The sequence below is a fragment of the Pseudopipra pipra genome, chromosome 8, assembly GCF_036250125.1.
Source record: "Pseudopipra pipra isolate bDixPip1 chromosome 8, bDixPip1.hap1, whole genome shotgun sequence".
NCBI lineage: Eukaryota > Metazoa > Chordata > Aves > Passeriformes > Pipridae > Pseudopipra > Pseudopipra pipra.
Window position 1 is genome coordinate 22,090,278 of NC_087556.1, and position 25,761 is coordinate 22,116,038.

General features: G+C 38.6%; 1 protein-coding gene across 5 annotated transcripts in view; it reads right to left on the reverse strand.

The window, feature by feature from the left end:
- KNDC1 (kinase non-catalytic C-lobe domain containing 1) overlaps positions 1-4,301 on the reverse strand; it is a 61,329-nt gene extending 57,028 nt beyond the window's left edge. For 3 of the 5 annotated variants that reach the window (XR_010432312.1, XM_064662988.1, XM_064662986.1), the window contains exon 1: positions 3,995-4,299. Coding sequence is in view for 3 of the 5 variants with exons in the window: in XM_064662988.1 (XP_064519058.1) it covers positions 3,995-4,105 (111 nt within the window). In the remaining 2 variants the exon portion in view is untranslated. Of the gene's footprint in view, positions 1-3,994 lie in introns of all 5 variants that reach the window. The other 2 variants (XR_010432311.1, XM_064662989.1) reach the window with 2 other exon arrangements.
- Positions 4,302-25,761: the final 21,460 nt, after the last annotated feature.

The window sequence follows — 25,761 nt, forward strand, 5'->3', positions numbered from 1 at the left end:
AGTTGTCCTAGGCCTCCCCATTACACTCAGAGCTCTTAGTGATCAAAAGAGGTTATGGATTTCATTTCTAAGTTACTGTCCTAAACTGTAAGTCAACTTGCATTGACCCTTTTATCACAGTAAGGCTACGAAGAGTCCAGTTCCAAAAAAATGTGTCTCTAATGTGGCTTTACTGGTCAAGATGTTTGGAAACAATGCTTGTCTCAAAGCAGCTAGCCTTTCTATGGACATTTTTTAGAATACAAAGCTAATACATCACTCATAGCTACAGAAGTAAAGTTTTCATGAACTTAAAGAAATGACCAAAAAAAAAGACCCAAACGAACAAAACATCAATTCCATCTCTATGGAAAAAATAAGGTAACAAAAATGGAAGGTAATCTACAGATGTTACTCTGCATCAGAGCTATAACCACTATTACTTACAAAGTGTTTTCTCATTTATATGTAAGTAATTTAAACTAAAGACTATACTTCTCAATGACATTAAATGTATATTGAATGGAAGATGCAGCTGCACATTACTTAGAAAATAGAAAAAAGAAAGTATGTCATCATCAGCAAAAGAGAATATGAGGTATCTTACAGCTCAGAAAACTGAGCTTTAAACTTTTAATCCTTTGGAAAATACAGTTATAACCTTCTTTATGTACTTCAGTACTGGAGAACATTAATGATATTTGGATTACTGTATACAGAAGGGTTAACAGTTTTTAACATGTCTTTTAGAGAACTAAGCACTGCTCTCACAATATACTTCAAAAAAGGACCAAATCTTAGTCCAAATATGTATTGTGCTTTTTAGTCTAAAGTATAATGCTTAATAACTAAATATGAGGTAGGAAATAAAGCATGCTCACTGTTGTTTGGGAAACTTAACTTCTCTTTTCAATACTCTTATTTTTCATCAGCCAGGAGATGCATTGATTTACTAATGGCAGCATTGCTACAGTGGTTTCTAGCACTAACCATGGATCCTAGTCTCATTAAATTCAGTCCTACAAAATACTGAACAGCAAAAGACCTCAAACACAAGATCTCATTTTCTCTGTGTTGTAAGGGTGAATAAGGAGGTTTTGCATATCCCCATAAGGAACCTCTTCTAGGCATGCCGAGCAGCACAGAGGTTCCTCTATCCGCAAACACAACCATTTGCGAGGAGCTGCACTACAAACCACTGGGCTTGGGAACTGACCAAGCTGACAGGTAGAGTGAGGAGAGGCTCGGAAAGAAAAGACAAACTGCTTCTTCAATGGCCAACAAAAAAAAAGTGAAAAAAAAAAGTTCATCAAAGCAATGAGCCAGTAACTATTTTTACTTTTCCTAGAATCATCTAGCTAGGTGACATCATGGCATTTGCCACAACAGCAACATAAAGGGATGTTTCACTAATCAACTAATCACTAATGCCAAACCATGAGAGTTTCATCTGTGCATATGGACCAAAGAGGCTCAATTTACAGTTTGTGTGAAAAAAATAAAAACTGCAATCTTTTAAGACAGACTCAATATCAAATTCCAGTTACAATAAGGACTTAATAGAATTTCTTTTGAGTCAAACTTCAAGGCTGAACTTCAGTGCAGATAATTATCAGTAGTATATACCTACAGTATAAACCCCCAAAAACATATTTGTCTTGTGGTTATTTGGCAAGTAAATCTCATGCCAGAAGAAGCTTATCTTCATTACAAGAGATGAGAAAGTTATGTGGTACAGAAAAAGGAAAAAAAGAAGAAAAAGGAAAAAAGAATAAAAGGCCTATGAATGTTCAGTGGCTCCCATCAGCAATGGGTGGCCAGATGAAGATAAAACAATAAAAAAAGATAAAACAAAAGACTACCATTAGCAAGCCTTTCTATTTTCAGTGCTCCAGGACAATAAGTTATTTACTTCACAGAAAGTTTGTATTTCCCAAACGATCACACTATCTTGACCTCAGTTATTCAAGCTGCTATTGCAGCAAAGCAAGGCCTTTGTAGAGAACAAAGCACTGAAAACATGAGACATGCAGTTGACTAGTTTACATCCCCAAAGCAACACAAAACCAAAGTTTTGCTGTGGGACAAAAACATCCTTTTAAGACTGTAACACAGGAGGTTCTGGTAATCTGAATCTTCTGGCAAGCTACTACTTCAATACTTTAGACCACTGAAAGTTGGTTCACTCAAATGTGGTACATATCAGAGATGCTGATGCCTCTTTTGCCTCTTTCAGCAAAAGACACTTGTATAAAAGTGTCTAGTTTTACTACTGTTTAAAAACTACGAAAAGAGAACACGTCAGACAAGCTTATTGCTTAATTATTCACTTTAGTTCTCATTTTTCCCTTATAGTTTCTTCACCAAATATAAAACAGTTCAGTAGCATATAACTAAGCAGAGATATTAAGAGAGAGCAGGTAGAAAAACAAATTAATTGGCCACAGACAACTTCTCAAAAAAATTTAAATTAAATATTAAGGAGTGTGAAACAAAGAAAAGTTCTAGTAGAGAAAGGAATTTGAAACATATCTTCATCCTCAGCAACTCCTACTGTTCAACTCAGGCAGATTCTGCTTCACATATTGATAAAAAAACATATGCATCAGACACCAATCTCATTCCTTATACTAGGTACAATGATGAGAAATGCACTAAATGACTAAGCAGCTGGGAGTTCAGTACAACAGCATTGACAGCTTTCTGGCACCTAAGTCTTTTTGCCATGATAATTCACACAGACTTCAAATCCATCTTCCAGAATCACAGAAAATGTGGCAAACACCATTCATTAAATTCATCGCATTTGAAGAAGAACACTGGGTTGCCTCAGTAAGCTCTCTGAGTAGTCTTCAAAGTAGCCCTTTTTTATTAACTTCCGTAATCACCAGGTCGTCATTCTCTCAACAAAAATACTGAAACTATTTATGTTTCCAGAATAACTAAATAGATGGGACTGGTGGAAATCCACAATGAAAGTATATATTGACCAGTTATGGAAAATGGGCCCAGGTCTTTCTCATACATAAGAGTTGACCCTGAGCTTTCTCTCCCATTCTGAAGAAATACTCTAAATACTTAAGCTAATGTGTAAAAATGAGGCCACTACCACCTTCCTTCTATGTCTTGCATGAGCCAGTCTGAGAGGGCCTACTGCACTGAACACTACAGATGGCAGAAGAGCCAAACTGCTGAGCCATTCGGTGACTTAGGAAAACTGAAAAGGACTTTTCATTTTCAAACTCACTTTTAAAATCCTGATTCAGCTTAGATTCTTGACATAGCAAAAAAGAAAGTTTGCAAGATCTGGTGTGGGAAATGAGCAGCTCACATATGGCTCACCAAAGCTTTACTTAAAAAAAAAAAAAAAGAAAACTACAAACATTTTGCCCAAATATTCCCAAGGGAGTAAGAAACACACATCATGTGGAAAGATACAAAGATGAGCAAGAGCAATAAAAAGCAAGTGCAAACTCAATAATAAATCCAGACAAACGTGATGACAAGCACTGGGTTTAGCTACAGGTTATTGGGCACAACAACTGAACAAACAGATTTAATAGTTTGGTGGGTTTTGGCTTTTTTTCTTTTATTTCTCAGTGTCAAAGGCCTTTTTGCACAGGGCAGCAATATACGGCTGTACAAAACACTGGTTGGCAGCTTCTGGAAACAGCTGAGCCCATGTAAATTTCCCTTCACCGAGTGCGACAAGGACACGTACTCACAACTGCAGCATTAGCCCACGGCTATGACAGCAGTGACGAGACACCCCGCACTCGAGGACCGTGACTTTGCTGTTGTATGGGGAAGGTGCACGGGGATGGGCCAAGCCCAACTTACTCGCTGGGACCGGCGGGCAGGGGAGGCGAGGAGCCGGCGGGGCGCGCACGGGGAGCTCACGGCGCTGCCGCCGCGGCCCGGCCGCTCCCCGGCCCGGTCCGGCCGCACCTTCAGGCCGCTTCGCCACAGGTGAGCGCAAGGGTGGCGGCTCCGTCCCCGCACCTGCCTTACTCACCTCATCCTCCAGCAGCGTCGGCAGAGGCTCGAAATCGTAGCAGTTCACCTCCTCCTCCTCCTCCTCCTCCTCCTCATAAAACACGTCCTCTGCGGCATCAAGAGCCTCCATCCCGCCGGGCGAGGGAGCAGAGGCTTCACCTCCGCAGCCTCCCTATGCGCCCGGAGCACGGCCCTCGGCCCCCGCCGCGGCTCATTCCCCTCTCCCGCCCGCGGGCTGCCCCCGGCCGCGACCCCCGCGGCGCCGCCCGCCCGCTTTAACCCCTTCCCGGGCCGGGCCCGACCGCGGGGCGCCCCCGCCCCTCCCGCGCCGCCGCTCACGCCGCGGGCCGGGGCAGCGCTGCCATGGCAACGGCCGCCGCCGCCTCGCCCGCGCGGCCTCACTGCGGCGCCGCCCGCCCTCCTGCGGCGCCGCCCGCCCGCGCCGCGCCCCGGGCGGCCCCGGCAGGCACAGGGGATGGCGGAGGAGCGCGGCGTGTCCCCCAGCCGGGGCGACTCCGCTGGCGGGGAGCCGCTGACGGTGGGAAGGGGGCGGCGTGGGTGCGCCCCGAGGAGCGTGACCGCCGCAGTGCCGGCTGCGGCCGCCGGGGCCGGTGCCTGGTTCGGCCGCGCTCTGCGGGCGAACGGCGGCGGCGGGAGGGAGGGTTGGTGTCCGGGAGAGGCCGAGGCGGCAGCGGTGCCTGGCCCCGAGGCGCTGCCCGGCGCTGAGCGATCCCCGCCCCGCCTGCCCGAGCCCCCCGGGCCCGCGTTACCGCCGCCGGCTCTGCAAACCGCTGGGTTTACCGGATAAACCGGTGGTTAGAATTAGGTGAACAAGTATTTGCACGATCATGGCATAACTCCTGACGCAGTTCGAACCATAACAACCGCAAATAAAACCAAGCCGCTATCACCAGCTTTCTGTTCATCAGTCGTGGCCCATTTTTGCACTCAACAGGGCTTAGGGTGCCTCAAGTAACTTCGTTAAGACTCCCCTTGAAATCAAAGGTTCAAGATCAAGGATTCCTTCAAAACCACCACCTGCATAAGCCAGTTTTTATTTCAAGTAAACCTCATTGGAGAGTTCAGGTGGTTTTGAGTAAACAGGCCTGGGAATAGGAATTGGCATTGGGTAATGGACAGATAACCCCTGAGCAGGTGTCTCCTGATTTAACTTTAAGCCACATCAGAATCTTACATCTCCATTGTAAACAATGGTGGATGGTGAGAATATACTCTTTTGTCCTGTAATTAAATTTTAGAACTACAGATACTTGGAAAATAATGGTGCCAATTTCATTATTCTACTTTCCTGTATTCCTATAATTCTTTGTCAAAATGAAGTATGCTAATTAATTAATCTCTGCACAGTACATCAAGCAAAGCAAGAGCTTTATATTTTCTTCTTGTATGTAGTACTCTGTGGAAAAGATTAATACTCTATTAAAATATATATTAACACTGTGAAGCAAACAAAGATACTTTGATTAACTGCCCCATAAAAGTCATCCTGCAGTTGTAAGATTTCTCCCAATCAAACATTATTTGGATACATTCCACAGTTACGGCATGCTACTGAATAAAAAACCAAACCTGGGCAGATTGGAGTCTTTCATATGTATACTGTCTTATTACTAACATTTTTTAATGGATATGAACTATATATATATATATATATATATACACACTTATAATTTGGTAACTAGGGCTTTTAGTTGTGACCAAATACTAAAGCACGGGAAACAGGGAGTGCCTGGTGCTTCTGAAAAAAAAAAAAAAAGCCCAATGTGACTCCAATAACAGTATTATTATAAAATGTTTCTTAAACTGTATTTTACCAGCGTATTTGGCAAAATGTTTTCTTCAGGCAGCACAATCTACCCAAGAAGAATCCTGAATTCTGAACTCTTGTGTATTGACCCATAACTACATTGTAAAGAAGAAGAAAAGAGAAAAATTTTTCTGGTGCCTAAATCAGGCCTAATATCATCCTTACATACATCTTAGACAGCTCTCCATTGCAATCACCACTTGAGCATTCACAAATATTTCTGAAAAAAAGTTTTAGTTAAACCTATGGAAGCTGCACAGAAATTCACGTGCTAGTTTTGAAAGGATCAATATTTTTTGTTGACCGAGAGAAATTCCCTTGCCAGTAAATGAGTGATAGGGCATTTCCCTGTGAGGTTAGCAGGCTCAGGTTCATACACATACCCTGTATTATTTGGGCCTTGAATCTAGGCTTGGGTAGGTTTTGTCAGAGTAAGAGACTAACTGACAAGTGATTTGAGATCTATCTCTCTGTAGCTGTAGTTAACTTACTTGTTCTACTGAAGAACTATTTAGACGAAGTGGAAATTGTACAAAATGGAAAACAAATGAAATACAACATTGCTCTGTAAACAAAAACTTGTAGTAGACAGCCTTATCACAAATGCCTTGATGGACAGGAAAAAACAGTCAATGGAACTGATATGGTTTGGAAGATTTTTTTCCAGAAAAATTGCTATTCTAAGCCTATGGTCACATCAATAATTGTGTTGTTTCGATTTCCTCATTGGTCTCACAGCTGAGGCAACTGTCAGAAAAGGCATTGCAACTTGTTTGATACATTCATGTAGCAATTCTTACGCTAGAATATTCATTCTTACTAACATCTGCAATTAGTCGTGGCCCACGGGAACTGTTGGAGGACATGCAACACTGCACGGTTCAGCATTAGAAAAAACACCACATGTAGATGAAGCTGTCAGTTTTTCTGCAGTCATATTTTCCATTCTTTCCGCAATGTTGCTTAAGGAAGTGTAAGATCTTAGGAGGTCTTTATAGAGTATTGGTAGGCATTTTTTGAAACGTGTTTTGGTGGATATGCGAGTGTCTGTGGAGATTAACTTCTGAGTCTGAGGCTGGTGAATTTGCAGGTGAATATCATATTAAACACAGAAATATATAGAAGAGAAATCAGGTTCTCCAAGATGGTGGTTGTCAAAAGGCAGAAATAAAAATGTTATTTTGCATTAAATGTATTCTATAGCCTGAAAAGAAATAAGAAATGTTAGCATAGATTAAAGGAATATTATTTTAGTAAAGGATATTTGAAATAGGTTGGAAATACAACTTTGAAACTGTGGAAGTACCAGAGAGAGGTTTCCTTTAACAGTGATCAGGTTTTGAATATGAACTAAGATCTCTTTAGCAACAGTTACACCAGGAGTCACAATTATTAGATTTTGACTTCTTAATTGTAGATTAGAGAAGAAAAGCTACTAGGCAAAGGTAAACTCCAGATATAGTGTAGATATTATATGTGAGAAAACTCTTGACCAAAATGTCATTAAATCAATGTGGAGTTTTGTGTTTTAGACTGTATGATCACAGACAATGGAGAGAAATGGATCAAATACGTTTGATTTCAGTCCTCTTACAGTTTGAGCATGCTCCCCTTGAGCTGGATCTAATTCATAGGAAATGCATTAGAGTTAGGGCAGTTTGTAATTTTCACATGAGGCATGTTTGCGGCAAAATAGCTGACTTGATTTCTGTCTCTGACAGCAGCTGATAGCACATGTCTAGAGAAGAGTGTAGGAACAAGGTAGCAACATGCAATGTTCTCACAGCCTCTGAGGAGTCAGTTCAGATTTTCCCCAAGGCAGTGGTGATGTCTACTGGTTCAAGAGACACTGAAGTATTTTTCTTTAATGAATTTGCTCATTCACTTTTTGTGAGTCTGAATGAGTTTACTGTCCACCATATCCTATTACAAAATTCCTCAGCTGACCCGCACATTGCATAAAGTAAATTCTTTGTTTCATTTGAGGCCCCTAACTACTTGTATCTGCAAAGGTGGTGGATAGATTCCTTATTTGTCATCTTTCTATCATTTATGATACTACAGAGTTCTCATATCTCCCCTAGTTTCATCCTTTTAGGTTGAAAGGCCCTGTTCTAGTTGTTCATTCACAGAATAGAAACTATTCCATAACTTCGATCATGCTTTAGCATTTCTCAGTATATTTTCTAATTGTGTCATTATGTAATTAAAAATTGTTAAAAAAGAGGAAGGAAGGAAGGAAGGAAGGAAGAAAGGAAAGAAGAAAAGGAGGAAGGAAGGAAGGAAGGAATTTTTGAAAATAATACATTAATGACCTGCAAAATTAAAGGAAGTACTTCTCTTAACCATGGTTTACTACTTTAGTTATGAGCCTCATGCCTTTTATTTCCAGATAGGTGTATTCATGGGATATTGTAAATAATAATTCAGTGGGCACTTGCCACAGAGAATACATTAATGAGAATTCAGGAAGTGACTGCCAAGCACCCTCTCTCTGCAACATAATCTAAATACAACCTACAGGAGAAAGGAAATTGTATATGGTACTACTGTTACGCCACTTTGTGCCACTAGAGATGTCTTTCATGTTCTTTTGTAGGTTTATCCTTTTCATTATAGCACTCTGCTTATTCTTTTTAATAGATTATATAATCATAATTGACTGTTATAATTTGGAGTACCAGCCTTGTAGATGAAAGGTACACATTTGTAACAGTATAATTAGATTGTACATTCTTCTTTTAAGAGTTTTCATTTAATGGCAATTTGCCTGAAGGTTCTCATTTTAATTTAGTTTGAGTGAAACTGAGGGAACTGAAAGATTGCTGTATAAAGAATTGGATTTTGTGTGTGTATGACTTATATATTTTTCAGTTGTTTGGGTTCTGTTAATCAGAGATCTCTTTAATGCCATGGGCTTTAATACTTTTACGGTCTATGAAACTACTGTTCTTCCTTTAGCAGTTATATGTATTTAAAGACAGAGACAAGCTTTCTGCTAGTTGCCAACTGCTGCTGCCTTTGTGGCAGCGGTGAGAAACCATTGTAATAAAAAGCTGATTGTGTTGCTGCTACTGAAAAACCTGAAAGAATTAAAATACTGCAATTTTTAAACCAGCCCCATTGCTGCTACCACTCATATAGAAGCACAAATCTGCTTGACTGAAGTGGTAGATTACTTTGTACTGCAGGTACTTAAGAATCTTACAAAGGCAATAGGGATGCATTATCAGAAAACTATATGCATTTACTGCTTACAGTATGGGGAACCCCATATAGAGGCATTACCTTTTCATGGGGTTGAATGGTAGAAGTGTAAACTTCAGAATCATCAAGCACAGTCTTCACTCATTATAGGCACTTGTGTCATCATTCTTTTCATAGAAATAATCAAACTCTACATGTTAGGAACTTTCTAAATTCCAGCCTTTACTTATACTCATTCACTTTTGCCCCAACATTGTCTTTTATCTTTTAATCTCAGTTCTATTTATTTACTGATTACCATGTTATGTATAAATCTGTTCTGTTGCCTTTGACTTTGTTTTCATCTTTTCCTAACACTGCATTTTCTTAAATCTCTGTTCTATTCATGATTGCTTTTCTACTACACTATACCTCTATTGTATTTATAATACAAATAAACTTTAATTTTGTAATTTCCTCAGGTGCTTAGGAGAGCTGACCTTATTAATAGTTTTCTTCTATCTATCCCCTTGAGGTGTTTCTTTAGGCATTTGCCTTTTTTTTTCATCTTCATAATTTCTCACATGTCCACTGTCTAAAGACTGATTTAATTGCATCTTTGAATAGTAGTTTCATTAGTTTTCATAGGAAAGACTATAAAAGGATTCTTCACCATTCTTCTCCTCAGGACATCTTTCAGCCATCTAATAAATTTCCCTCTGAACTGCAGCTGCATCTCTAGTTCCTGTATTCTTTCTACATGAACTCTACTAGATGGCACTCCAGGCATAGATAGCTCCCATCAGGAGCTCCTTTAGGATAATGTGCTTTGCATTTAGGCATCTCCACTTTCTTTGTCATTCTTTAAATATCTTATGCTGTTGCAGTTGTATATAACCTTCCTCTACCAGCTGAAATGCAGAGATAGACAGCAGAAGTAAAGATTTGTCCCCAATTGAAGTCAATAGCAAGATTGTCATGGCATAATTTCATTTGACGAGAACTCATTGACATGCAAGATCAAAGACCAGAATTGTTTTTATTTGTATGCAAATGGAAAAATAACCTAGTAATAATCCAATATGCAAACACACATCTTTCTTTTCACTACTGGAAAATTAGGACTAGAAGAGGTATGAGTCCAAAGTGAATCCAGTGCTAAGTCTGGTATTTATGAATTTCTGAGTCATTGTCTTATTAATTCAATTAGTTTATTAGGTTTGTCATAGGCAGTATCTATCCAGAAATACCTGTATGTGTATTCACACATATGGGATTATTGTTATTGTTATTACTCTGAAGTATTATGTGACTTCCTTATCTCACTATCTCACAATAAGCTTGTATTGCAAGTAGAGACCACTCTGCTTGTTTCACATGGTGAAGTGAGGCATCATGAAAATTAATCCCTTCCAACATTACTCAGGAGTCTCATATCAACTGGAAATTTAAGCCATAAACCTGGAAAGCCAAATTTATGCAATAATTGCAAAACATCCTGCATTTGATTCTGTACTGCTTTAGTTTTGACATTATAGCATTGCCTTCATAACACAATATTGTCTTTATAACACCTATTGGTCCCCTTGCTCTTTTAATTCATTTTAGGGGTGTTCATTTGAAAACACAATAAAAAGTTGCACAGAAGATAATTTTAAAAGATATTGTGCATAATAAATTCCAATATGATGCCTGTGGCACTTTAACACTGGAAAATAAGCTGTGGGGTAGTACTAACCATCCTTCAGAGAAACATCTCATAACAACTAACTAAAATTTATATTCATATTAAAGAAACATAAAAATTAACTATGTGCATGCAGAATTCTAACCCTGAGATTGCTTATATTTCTGACATTTGGCTATTTCCTTAAGCTTTCCTCTAGAGATTTATGAGATCATTATGAACTGCTCATAATGGAAAGGAAAACACTGACAGGACAAACTATTCTCCCATCCATGGGGCAGCGAATCAAACTGAATTGTTTAAATTCTTCTTGAAGTTAATGAGCCAGCAGGAAAAGCCCATCCTGAAGACCTAAAGTCTCCAAAACTTGTTGTCCCCAACAGCTGATACAAAATCCGCAAGTGTCTTCATTGTTCTGTTCCTTTCCCCATGGCTGTCCTGGGAATCTTTCTCAATAAAACATAACGACAAACTAGCCCATACATTGCACATTCTAGTAGTGACAGAGGCAATATACAATATTTACAATTTAATCTTTTTGATTTACTATGACTACTTGGCTCCAGTGAGGATTTAGCTACTGTGTTTCACACTTGGGTCACTGCAGTCCTTTCTTTCTGACACTGAAGTGGAAAGGCATTCTGAAATTCCACCTGTGCAAGACAAAACAACACAAATCTCCTGGGAGCATACCAGGTGCTGTTCTCCATATTCCTTACAGGCCCTCCAAAATAAAAGCACTGCTAATCCAGCAACCTGTTCTCCATTCTTACCCTAGGAAAACAACTACTCTCCATGGAAGCCCAAGGGCTGCAGTACTTCACTGTGAAGCACTCAGGAGCTGAGATCAGACTGTTCTTGGCAGAGAGCCCTGTGTTATGTTACTTTGTGCCAGAGCTGATTAGAATGAGTCTGATCCCAATCAATTTCAGATCACAATGCTGAACTCGATCTTTCTGCCAAGCCCTTCAGTTGGTAACAAAGATAGTCAGAGGAACTTTCAAAGGTACAGATCATCCAATAAAGTCACTTGACCTCAGAAGAGCAGAGGTTTTTCACGTACAAACTGAGGCAAATCTCATCCAGGGTATCAGAAAATGTTCATTGAAAAACACAGCAGGAGCCAGACTGAAGCTATTAAAAATGCAGATTTAATTTCTAAAATAGTTCTAGAGAGATTTTATTTTTCACGATAGCCACAACTGTAAAGCAGAAGGGCATTTGCTAAGGGTGACCTCTGCTAAGATAGCTTGCAAATGCTATGAGTAGGGTGCAATCCTGGCAGATGGAAAAAGTATTCCTTTGTGCAGGGAGGCTTTGAGTTTGAACTCTGATGCCACACAGAGGTGAGTGTACTTTTTGCATTCTGAGAAAAACACCCAACACTCCTGTTTCCAGTCATCCTAAATTAAGACTCTTTTCTAACTTCTCAATTCAGCTACTGTAGTGAAAAAAACTCAATTATTTGCACTACCTGAGTCTCAGTTTTGTAATTCCTGCCTAGATAATTTGCTGATGGATGCATTAGTAATATCTATGTATTGTGCCACTGGGGACTCCTTTATAATGGGAAATGCTCCTCTGAGGAGAGGCAATAAATACCCAGAGTCTAGCCATAAAACTTACAGATACAATCAGAAAACATAGTTGAGACTGAATTTTGTACATTGCACGTACAGATTAGCAGAAGGAGAGAAACTTTTACCAGAAAAGCTCCTCTTGTTAAGAAAGCTCATCAGGAGAAGGGAGAAAATATCCCCCCAATCTTCACATGATATAGGCCCTGAGGAATTAAGATGCAGTCTGTTTTACAGAACTCTAGCTTTTTAGACTTTTTAAGAACTAATTCCAGGGCAGAGGTGACTTATTTGCAAATACTCTTAAAGACATGATCATTAGCTGTATGTTAGTGAAGCTCAAAATAGTGTTTAATGAGCCAGGAAGAAAGATAAATTTCCCAGTTCAGCTCCAAGTCTACAGTAGATACAGCAAATATGTATTTGAAACATTTGGCATTAATTAGGCATCATCGGTTACCTCCTGGATGAAGACAAAGCCATCTTGGGCATCATAAAATCCATGAACTGTAGTATATGTCTCCTGAATTTGATAATCCAAATGAATCAACTGGGCAAAACTCTCTTCCAAAGCGTTAGAGCTATTGATTCATCTGAATCTATAACATTTTAGTAAATTTTCAGTCTTAATAAAGATAGTTTATTTATATTAAGAAAAAAAAAACAAGAAAAGATTGTGTATAGTAAACAGTTAGGTAGAATAACCCATAAAGAAACTCTTATAGCACACAGGGAGAAGCAGGAGTACAGGGTATTGCCAATGCTCCATCTAGTATTGCATAGGATTTCACTGATTTCATGTTTGGTTAAGTTTTGGTCTTTGCATTGGTGTCTGCATGAACACACCTTTCAAGAGGCAGCAAAGAGCCAGCTACTTGTTTCTCAGAGACAATACATCCCAATTTTCATCTGCCTCACAAGGACAGGTAAATTATTTTGCTTCAACTTCTTGAAATAAATCCGTCTTATTTGTAGAAGCATAGCCAAGAAAAATGGTTAAAACAAACAGAAAAAGCTCATCTGGATGCAGGCTTCCCTGGTTAGACCTCCTTAATTCTAGTCACTCCTTACTACTTCATGGAATAAGGGGAAAACACATCATGACTTCTTCTTGAATACCCTTTCAAGACCTCTTCCACTTGGGACCTAAAAATAGAAAACCAGATTCACGTACATATTCAAGATAACAAATTCCACTTGTCCTAATGCACCTAATGTCTTCTCAGTCCCCAGACATAAGTAGTTGTCAGGTTGGCACATGACCAGTGGAATGGCTTTTTTCCTATCTTGTGCAAAAGGCTGGATATGACCAGAGGACTTGGCCTCTGGGAATGTCCTCTTGAAGTCAGAGCCTCTGTGGGACTGCTCTGACCAGTGTGAAGCCAAACTACTGGACATTTTGCTTGGTATGAAGGAGAGCCTTCAAGTGCTACAGAACCAACACAGAAACATCCAGGTATTCCTATGGCTTATTCTGTCCTAGGCTTGGAGCAGAACAAAAGAAAACTTAGCAGCAGTCTAGTGTGCCAGTTCCCCTTGGCTGTGCCAGACACACCTCAGCTGCAGCCGACAACCTGGCATGGAGGCTCAATTAATCAAAAGAGGTTATATAACAAGCACAGAATTTCAGGCAGAAAAACTCAAATGTACCTGCACACAAAACCCTCATTGTCCAGTCTGGTCGCTTCTGCTCTGCACCAGCCGCTTCTGTGAACAATTTTTCAGCTTATTCTCAAACAGTATCTGTCCTTAATCATTTGATAAGTATTTAAAGCTGTGTCTGTGATGTTATTGATCCCACTTGTGCCTCCAGCATGTGTTTCCAATGGAAAATCCAGCAGAGAGGGAAAATGGAGAATAATTTCTCAGCATCTTCAAGAAGAAAAAGATGCATTTTTTTCCTTTCCGATTTTATAGTTCGTTGTGTAATAGCAATAATCTCTTTTGCTTTCATATACTTGCAATAAATGGCTTTTTAGATCGATGAAATGTCTGAGCTTCACTTCGGCTATTAATCATTCTTAGTAGCCTTTTATTGCTTCGTATATTACAAATAACAGAAATTATTCCTTAAACCTACCCAGGTAGCTGAGGACTGCAAATTTCAGACCTAACTCTGACAGACAGATTCACTGATGGCAATCCCTGTGTTATCTTTCATAACAGTAAGTAACAATAACAGCACTATGCCTTCCGCCTGCAGATTTCAAACTCCACCATACAATGCATTATGGAAAAATGAACCTTGCTTCTGTAGTTGAAGAAGGGGAGAAGATGAGGATATAGGTTAAGAAATATCTGTGAAGATCTCTCACCATTTTTTTCCTCATTATCTGAGAAAGCAATATTTGTAATCCAGCAGAGTTTGTAATACTTGCCCTTGGTGCCATCCCGCTAGCAAAGCTCCTTTGGAGCCAACCCTCTGACTGCAGCTATGGGAGCATGCCCTTACTGCCCTGGCAGAGAAGCAGTGTTGCTGTTCCTGGTCAACATCAGCAAGACTGGAGTGAAACAAATACTCACTCAACAAGGTTACTCCACATGTTTCCTAATCTGACCAGTTTTCAGTTCCTCTCTTTGCTCCCTACCCTCTTACTTTCTAGCGTCTAATCATGTTTTTTGGGTAATCATGAAATAAAAATGGACAGTGGCATCAAAGGAGAGAAATTCCCTATATGTTCAGTTTGGGAAAGTGCGTTCTAACCCTGAGAATAATAGTATGTGTCTTTCACAATGAGTGAATTACCATGGACTTGAGCACAGTTTGCTATTCTCTTGTTTTAGAGTCTTCTGCATTGTCATATGCTTCTTAGATGCCTCTGCTTTGATCATCCATTATCCTTTATTCCAATAAAAATACAGAACCTATTTCTCAGTTCAGTGGAATTCCATATTTGTTTACTCAGGTGGTGATATCAGTATAATGTCTTTCTTTGCCTACACAATAAAATTTACTAAGTCTGGTGAGAAACCATCATCATGGCTCCTGTGGCAATGACTTCTTTGAATGCAAGCAGTCACATGCTAAGGAGCAACCAGGGTGTTCTCACGACATGGACTCAAAACACCTTACTATTGCCGTGGGCTGTGCGAGGTGGAGCTGTGCGTGAATCCTGGCTGTCTGAGAATAGATGTTGTTGGGAGCTCAGAGGAAGAACCCAAGGCATCTTTTTTCTCCTATACATTGCATCAGGGTAAGGGCAGATGGTCAATAGGTCAGAATTCTGGGTCCACTGGCAACAGTGGCAGTAAGCACGTACTGGGGTATGTACAATAGTATCAGTCTGATAGCATTGCTAATATATACCTTCCAAACCTAAAGGTTTATAATCAAATATAATAAAAATGGGATGTTCACTCACCTACTTTTCTGCAAGATACAGCAAGTCAAAGTGAAACTGGCTGGGGTATCACGAGTCTTTTTTCTGGGCCTCAGCATGAAAAAAATGAGGGGAAAAGAAGCTTTAATGGTTTTTGACAGTATTTTTATAACAGTCTCACTGACTGGCTGGGGTTTTTGTTTGTTTGATAACTAAAGAACAGACTTCAATTTCTTCTGCCAAGTCTACTCTCGGTACTCTGCTTTCCAATGTTACATTATATTCAACATTGCGTCACGGTTTTAAAGCTCTATCCAGATTAGCTACCTAAATACCCAGAGTTTATTTTAATGTTTTCTGCGATTTAATAATGATTCATCCTGCTGAGCCTAATTCTGCAGGCAAAATAGGTCTATACTATTAATGACAGCAATTTTATGTTATTGTAATACACAATTGCAACAGGCACTGTGTGAAAAGAACAGCTGCATTAAAACTTCCCTGGGGTGCATCAGGCCAAGCATCACCAGCCAGTTGAGGGAGGTGATTGTCCTTCTCTGCTCTGCACTGGTGTGGCCTCACCTTGAATATTGTGTGCAGTTTTGGGCACCACAATGTAAGAAAGGTATTAAGCTCTTAGAGAGTGTCCAAAGGAAGGCAACAAAGGGGGAAGGGCCTTGATGGGAAGCCATATAAGGAGCGGCTGAGGGCACTTGGTCTGTTCAGCCTGGAGAAGAGGAGACTGAGGGGAGACTTCTTTGCATTACAACTTCCTCATGAGGGGAAGCAGAGGGGCAGGCACTGATCTCTTTTCTGTGGTGACCAGTGACAGGATCCAAGGGAATGGCCTGAAGTTGTGTCAGGGGAGGTTTAGGTTGGATATAGAGAAAGGTTCTTCACCCAGAGGGTGGTTGGACACTGGAACAGGCTCCTCAGATAAGTGGTCACACCATCAAGCCTGACAGAGTTCAAGAAGTGTTTGGACAATACTCTCGGGAACATGGTGTGACTCTTGGGGATGGACTCAATGATTCTTGTGGGTCCCTTCCAACTCAGTATATTCTGTGATTATGTGAAAACCTTTGTCAAGTTGCATTTCTGTTAGCCTTACATAAGACATTCTGCCACCTTCTAAATTACCTATGTCTTAACAGTGCCTTCTTATTCTATGGATTACTTCCTTTGAATATTAGGAACCATATTTTAATAGGGGAAGTAGCGATCATTTGCTCTTTAGAATAAAGCTTGACAGAAGAGGATCAGAGAAGGGAGAACTGTTTTCTGTTCCTTATGCATCACTGACCAAATTGTTTCCACATTTCCAGTCTAATCTAAATTACATTTGTGTAACTACAGAGGATGACAGAAGAGATGCAGGACTGAAACTGAGAGAGCTCTTGTAGCTTGCTCTTGGAACTTTCAAAAAGTAATACTGAGCTCCTCCCCCACACTCCCTTACTCTCCTACCCTACTTTTAACAAAGACCTTTCTTAGGAATGTCTGAGGTGGTAGTTCATACAGCTCAACAAGTCTTGCCAGGTCTCCTCAGAACTGGGTTAAGTTCAGATCCTCCATATATCTGATGAATGCATATTAATCATATTACTGAAATAATATTTTACCTCCAGTTACCTGAGGAGGGATATAAGGTCTCCTGCCTAAATATAAAAATTGATGAACTATGTCAAATCAGACATCCAGTTAGTTCAGTTAGTTATTCTGTCTCTGCCACTGGTCAATAGCTTATGTTTAAGTAAGCATGTATTTCCTCACTTTTAGAAATCAACATTTTACTGTGATTACAAAAAGACCCTTGTTAACTAGTCAACAGAGCACAGGAGTCTGGAAAGATGAGTTCTCTGAATGACTCTTCCCTGGAATTGCTTTATGCCCTCAGGCAATTCACAAAGGTTGTTACTCATTTACCAAGTCAGTATGAAAATATTCATCAGGCTTTGCAAGTTGGTAGGGACTCCATGCCCTTAAAAAGCCATGTGTCACTGCAGCATAGTTTGTGAGACGGTAGCCATAAAATCTGCTACTGCCAATAAGGGAAAAATGTATCATGAAAAGTGCCTTAGAAATACTCTCACATCTTGACAACCAAATAAACAAATGAGGTTGTTAACTTAGATCCAGGGAAATTTGCACAGAGTAGAAATAACATAGATTAGAATTATGTGGTCATATTAAAATAACTTTTTTTGTTTATATTTTAATAAAAATATTAGAAGAGCTAATGAGCAGAGACCAATAGAATAAGCACCTTTCAAACAAATGTTCAACAAAAATTAGCAGTCGCAAAACATAGACGAGGAAACTAGTTTTGTATTCATTTGAAACACAAAAGCTTTCTTCATACTTTTTATGTCCAAAATTCATTATAGTATCTAGGGGGAGGATGCTATAAATTCTTTCTTACAAAATTGATAAGATTTATGAGTTTTTCTTTGTTTGCAATTTGATTTCAGAAACCTCTAAGGTATTCCACGGGTTTGTTTAAGAGGCATTATTTATCATATTTCTATTTTGAAGATGCTATTCTGAATCCATCAGTATGCCCCCTTGTTTCACAGTAGTTTCCCAACATAAATTTTGAACAGTTTTACAAAATTCCTTCAGTGACCAATTTTCAAAATCTAGAAAAGAGAAATATAACTCTATAACAGAAAAAGACTGTACCTCATGCTGTATCTCTTAATTTCTATTTGTTCTTCCACCTAAAAGAAAAATAATAAACTCATTTACTGAGTGAATTGCATATGTAAGTGGAAACATATGCATCAGTTTCCCTGCTGTATTTCAACAAATTGCATATTATCCATCAATAACATTATCCAGTCATGTGGAATATTAAATAATAGGTTGGCTGCTTTCCATGAATGTCATCAAATTTTCTTTTTATACTTAAAAGATTCTTACAACTTCAGTGAGAAAAAGGTCAATCAGAAAAGTCGAATGATTTTCTTCACTATGTCAGATATAGCAGAGATTTTAGAAGCCTGACATAATGGAGTTCTGTCTTGCTTCATTTGATAGGCTCTCCTCTTTTGTTTTGTCTGCTATTTTATATGGTGATAAATTTTCCTCTAAAAACTTCCAAGCTTCTTTCAGATTATGAAAAATATATTTTGTTCACTACAAAACTACAATTAATCTAGTAATAAATTGTCACACAGCCCTCAGTGAGTGTGTAGACTAGTATGTCTCTCTTGTTCTTTAGATCAAAACTTATATCCACTGCATTCACTTTTGCTCAGCAAATGTAAGAATTAACAGTAAAAATTTTTTTAGAAAGGTTCCCCTTCAACATCACCTCCCATAGAAAGGTAGATGCAAGCTTTTTTGTAAAATGTTGCTCGATCAGCAGCAAGGAAATTGCTTCCTATCAAAGCCAGAGTGTGACTATGTGGCAATAGCCTCATCAGATGCGTTTGCCTGTACAGAAAAGCTGACCAGAACAGTTCTTTTCCAAAATATGTTTTTCTAAAAAAGCTATTTTCCAAAGTAATAGTTTACTTTTTGAGTGCAGTGTCAGAGGGAATGCATTCCACTCAGTTTTTTGCATCAAAATCTGAGAAGAATCGGAGATGAAATTTGCTCTTTGCCTTAGTCTTTTAAGAGCAGCATGAAACCTACTAAATAACATGACTGGGATCACAAGCATTTGTGGCACATGATCTGCCTCCATCCACAGTAAATCATCGAGACATTGTATTGCATAGTTATAACATATTCTTTCTCAGCTCAATGGACTCATATGTCTTCTGTTATCTATTATGAACTAGGGAATTCTACCTGCAAATCCATTCCTCTAAGTATAATTTAATTATAATTTGTTTTGTGCAAGGGACATAGTAGCAGGCAAGTTAAGGAGAAGGATATTCTATTCTTATGGTTGTCAGGAAGGTGATCCAGACCACAAGTAACCAAACTCAGAAAAGAAATTCTGTTAGATCAGGCAAATTATTTTATTACTGGGACTCTAAAAGCCTGAAAAAAAAAATATGGCAGAAGAATGCTATAATGCAACATCAGCATAACTGGTGAAAATCTAGAAGAGCATGAAATATTATTGCTGTAAAATCTAAGAACAGTTTCATGCCAATGTCTGTACTAATAGTGGACTATCAATACCATTCCCTTCTTTAAAAAAACAATCTTAGATTAATTTCTTAAATTTATTTCACAAACTCAAACTGTGTTCCAAAAGCTATGAATTTACCCAGAGTAGGAACAGACCTAGGCAAATTGGTGAGAATTTGAGAGACACTTTTCTAACTCATGCTTATGCCAACAACTATCTTTCTTCCAGTTTGTGGAAAGGGATTAAAATTGCCTACTCATTATTCCTACAGCACTCTGAGAGTTACAAAAGCCAGATAAATATTACATTTCATTTTGATTAATGTTCAAAAAGTAACTTGAGTTTTATTGTGCATGTGACTGTTCACCTGCACAGGTCTGTGTATCTGGGAAGGAAACTGAACATTATGGGACAGGAGAAGTGGCCTTTGGTTGAGTTATGTCAAAAAGTGCAGCATTATATATTAAATTTCTCCATACTATGGCAAATGGCCAACAGTACTGAAACATAGCTTTCATTAACATCTAACTAAATTAATTTCAATGGGTTCCATACTCTAGTGTCACGAGTTATGTAACCATACTGTGGTCAGTGAAACTAAGTTGAGTTATTAGTCAGAAAATCAGGGCTACCAGCCTCCTTAGGCACCCAGTGGGTTACTTAGAGTTGAAGCTTCTTGATATTGTTCAGGTGTTTTAAAGAGTGAATTGAATACAGAAATATTTCCTTCAAAGAACAGTGGATGCTGCATTTGAAGTGTTTCCTTCATCTTTATGGAGCAACCATATCAATAACTATCACAGAACTCTGCAACAGACCTTGCTGACCCTCAAGGCACCAGGTTTTGTCAACTTTTTTACTTCTTAGGAAAAATCATATTCCTAGTAATGGGTAAAATATTACCTTTAGACCAGGTTTTGCTGTTATTGAAAACATCACAAGCGAGGAATTGAAGGACAATAGAAGAGAATTTGCAAGAAAAACCTTTCACAATATATCCCTTCCAAAAGGAAAGAATTTAACATTTCAGTCCTGATGAAGTAGAAGTCCTGGATAGCATCCAGCAACCAAACCCGAGCAGAAAGGCTGCAGCTTGATACATTCACTTAAAGGGAAGGAGTTTTCCCACCCCAGGCCGCCTTTCTGCCAGGGCAGCCCAGTGTCAGTGCATTATCTCGACTCGTGCAGTAGAGGACACTATTTCACACATCATCACCTCCCTGGCCACGGAGAGAAACAGCTCCACTTCCATCAAGCCCTATCTGTTCCCCAAATACAGAAGAGGGGTTGCATTATTTTGTGGATGAAGTGCCATGCATGCCAAGGATGAAATATTATCAAGACATAATTAATATCAACCACTTCAATAATAAAAGGATCAAATAGAATCTGTGTGTTAAAAGTGTGCAAATGTATTTTTTCACCTGACTTTTGTTGTGCACAAGCACCTTGAAACTCCCATTCTGCTTTTCCTGCTAGCATTTACCTGCCCACCACAGCTGAAACCTGAGATAATAAGCAAACTGCCACTTAATCCTCATCAAATCTGTAAGTTCAGCCATCTGTATGTTCTGAACCCAAAATGCATGGCTGTGCTCTGAATTTCCTGGAACTTAATTGGATGATTCTGAGTACAAGCAAGACACAGACACGTGAAAATGTAGGGGGAAAATGCATTTGTAAAGGTTGTTAAATGATTTATGTTGCACTGGTTGTTTTAATGCTTAACTTAGTGCATCTAGGGAACTATTTAATTAAGTTTCTTTGAAAGATCCCAACTATTAGCATGTTAGAACAGGATTGGGAAATGCAACTATATTCTCAGTTGAGGCTTTAATATAAATATGTAATATTGACCCTCCTGCCTCCAAGTAAGACACTGAGGAATGAATTTATAACTGTCTTTAAAATATATAATCAGCATAAAAGTTCTGGAAAACTAGAAATTAAGAGCTTTTGAACAAATTTTCCTCATGACCCACTTTTGAACCAGTTAGTCTTTATATGGAGTCTTCATATAAATTTGATCAGGAAACATCAATCGAATTATACATTTGTGCTGTCATGTTTATTTATTAAGAAAGTCAAAAAGTCATGTTTCCTGGAACAGGATAATGATTAAGTTACACCCTATGAAATCCTTGCAGTTCTGACCTGGGCAGCACTTACCTAAGGCTTTGGTTAGCATGAGAGCAAATTGTCTTCATTGCCTTAACATCCATGTTGTCTTACAGAAATCTTCACTATTCATGATAAATGCAACAATCTTCCCAGTCTGTCTGGAGAAGCTAAAGGAAGAGGCTTTTTCTATCCTGAAAGCTGAAAAAAAAAAAATCCCAGTGGTTAAAAAGAACAAAATGATTCCATCAGTATATATTGCTTATCGTGTTTGACCTTGACTTCAGCAAATTTATATTATGCATGTAGCAGTTGTTCATCTATACAATTTCTGGGAATAAAAAGATATAAACAATTTATTAATATACATACATGGAGTTATAAATACATCTATTGGTAATTTAAATGGACTAGGTTATACGTGCTGTCCCTCAGCTACAATTCTGTAAGAAGTCTGAACTTGATTTGTCTATTGACAGAGAACATGTACCATCCATTGGGCTATTTCAGCCCTTGGGGACAATTCCAGTCAGATAATCACTTGGGAAAGGTATGATTGACCACAGGCCTGCATTAGTTCAAAGGAATACAGAGGAAAATTGCAGCTTTTGAGGGACAATAAAATAGAGGACTATCAAATGCTGTAATTCAAGGCACACAGCTCTGTGAAGACATGAAGTGTTCCCTTTCTAAGTACCATTAGCAGAATTAGAGTCATAAAATGACCTTATTTTAGAATCTTATCCATCTGGCCTATCTTTGTTAATTACTAAGAATGCTACTCAATAAACTCCCAATTTCCTTCAAGGAAGGCCTGGGTAAGATCTGAAAACAAGGATTTCACAGGTTTAATTATGGTTAACACATATCAGAGAGAAAAGAGTTATAAAATGCATCTGAGACATCAATTACATCTCTGTAGTGAGCAAGACATGGGGTACAAATTTCTACCACTTTGAGGGGGATGTTGATGGAGCACTCATTAAGTCTTTGCATGAAAAATCAAAAGTGGTCTTTCTGGGGAAAATAAAAAGATAAAATCCTAGCTTTGTATAAAAAACAATCTCATTGAAATATTTTATTCATTCATTCTCACAGAAGTTGCAGGTAGAATTTCTTGAATTACTAGAATTCCTGCTTCTGAAAGGCTTATGTCTCAGAAATATGGAAGGTTGCCTCCCTACTTTTACAAGAGACACAACTGTGTGTTTCATTGCAAAAGGCTTTAAGGCACAACAGAAGTATATTTGTCTTTCAATGTGTCAAGCATATCCCAGGTATGTAACAGATAATAAATAAAATAACAGTGTAAGTGTTGCTGGTATTGGAATACTATTAGCATACTGTGGAGTCTCTGTCATACTCTTTCATCTCACTCTCAGCAGCCCACTTGCCAGTTCACATCATAGTTTGAGAAAGATCTTCCAGGACATCAGCTACACATGAGAACAAGAAACCCAAGATCTATTTTTTATTAACTTGCTTTCTGCACGGGTGTATCTCAGCAAGACCTTTGAATATAGCTTATGAGTACTGGCCAGTGCAGAAATGGAGTACAGTTTCTAATACTACTTTCCCATGAATTCTTAATCTGTCTTCTGAAGAAACTGGCAAAATACATATTCTCAAGTTTTCCTGTCCTTTCTCTGCTCTAATCCTTTGCTTGTGTGTGACTATATTTCATATGTTAGGAAAGTCTGGAGAGGAGGTCTGTCTCTAATAACAATTACCTAGGTTGTAGTAATTTGGTACATAGAGGAAGATGAATGCAAACTATATAATAAATCCTGGAACTCACCCTGGCATGGCACCAATGGAGTTAAACACAATCCCAAGAGCTGTGATTTCTCCACCTTTATATTTCATCTGACAGTTCTCTTTATCTCTCTGGATTGTCATGTAGCCCTTTTGCTCTGTCTGTTCACATTACACAGTAACTCCTCTGGTGTCTCTTTCAATTTTTTCCATGCAAATGCATTCCCTGTCATACATTAAAATTTTTGCACAGCAGACTTCCTTAGGCTCACTGTTGCTTTGGCACACTTACCTTTATTAATAAATAATTAATATTAAAAAACACAGATTAATAAATGCCTGGCCAAAATATTGTAAATATCTACAAAACATAATTTTCACCATCTATGTATTAATAGACTGCTAAAATAAGATTTCCCTTGAGGAGGTCTACCAAATTCTTCTGTGGCTTCACTGGTTTCAGTGTTTGTATTGGCAAGTGGAGGAACCTCCAGTGACATAAACTGATGGTGGCAAAGGCTTTGCCAAGGAAATAGGTTCAGATTTGTGAAAGACCATACCTGTCCTCAGGCAGGGGAAGACAAATAAAATATTACTGCATATGGCCCCTAGTACTACAGGCTATATTGCTACATACATAGAGTTGGTGGTCTCTTAGTCTCAAAGGAGAATTGCAGGTAAGACTCAATATGAGGACATTCAAGTTTTGCAACGGAGAAGTTAACATATCCCTGAATAACTCTTTAGCACTCCTCCTCTTTTCCCAGATGACTCTGGATGTGATTTGACTTGACACCCACAGTTGTGTTTGAAGAGTTCTATTCAGTGCTAGGTTACAGTTTACATGTCAACTTCCCTGTCCTAAAAATCAGGAAACTCTTGATTATGTTTGTCAGCCCATCCTGAGTTTTTACTTCATTATGAGATTTATTGAAAAAGAAACATCAAGCACTTCATTTCCCTCTTTCAAATCTTTTAAATGTACAGTAAATCTTACTGAATAATATACATTCCTCCTAAAGGATTTTTATCTTTCTATATCAGCAATAACTTATAAAACAGAAAAGCTTATTTTAAGAACTTTGCAGAACTAAGTTCTCTCTTATTAATATCCAGTTTTGTCCTTTCTGATTTTAAAATATATAGAAGCAATATAAATGAAAACACATATAAAAAGAATTCTGTGATCTATATACATTCCACTGAAAATTTAAACATTTAAAGTGAATGAATTCTGAAAGGAACAGCTTTGAGTGTTATTGACTGAAAAAGCAGATGGTGCAAGGATACATTAGTGTCACAGAGCATTATCTTCATCCTTAGGAGCAGAGATGGCATCTCAATGATGCACTGGGCTTTTTCTTTGCTTTCTAGGTGGTTCAAGTCATAAAACATAAACCCCCCTGTTTCTTACTGAAGTTGTGTACTGAAGAAATTAATGTATCTCTAATTTACTCTTTGCATATAGATTGCTTCTCTAAGGGGAAAAATCAGCTTAAAGCTGATAAGTTATTTAAGTCTCACCTAAAACCTTAAAATAGAGTGTAAGTATGACTTAAATAATGCATGAACCTTAAGCTAGCCTTTGCAGAAGGGTAAACTCAGTTTCTTTAACTCTCACACATTAAACCTGTTTTCAATTATAAGGAGGATGAAGGTTTGGCACATGAAGATACATACTTGTTTCTTTCAATTTACTCTCTTTCCAGAGGCCTAAATATTTTTCCATCACACATACATGTGAAATATGCATATAAAAATCATTCTTGAGTTTTTTAATAATGTTTAAAATTATCCAAGCATAACCTGGAAATCTGTGCCAGTCCCACAGTGCATTCTGTGAAAATTTGGTGCAATTTGAGAGGCTGGTGCATTTGAGACCTTATCACTCTCTACAGCTACCTGAAAGGAGGTTGTAGCAAGGTGGGGTCAGTCCCTTCTTGAAGGTAACAAGTGACAGGACAAGAAGAAATGGCCTCAAGTTCACTAGAGGAGCTTTAGATTAGATATTAGGAAATATTTCTTCACTGAAAGGGTGTTTAAGCATTGGACAGGCTGCCCAGGGAAGTGGTGGATTCACCATCGCTGGAAGTGATGTTCATAGATGATGTTCATAGAACATGTAGATATGGCAGTTGGGGACAAGATTTTGTGGTAACATGGTGATGCTCAGTTAACAGTTAGACTTGGTAATCTTAAAGGTCTTTTCCAACCTTAAGATTCTATCA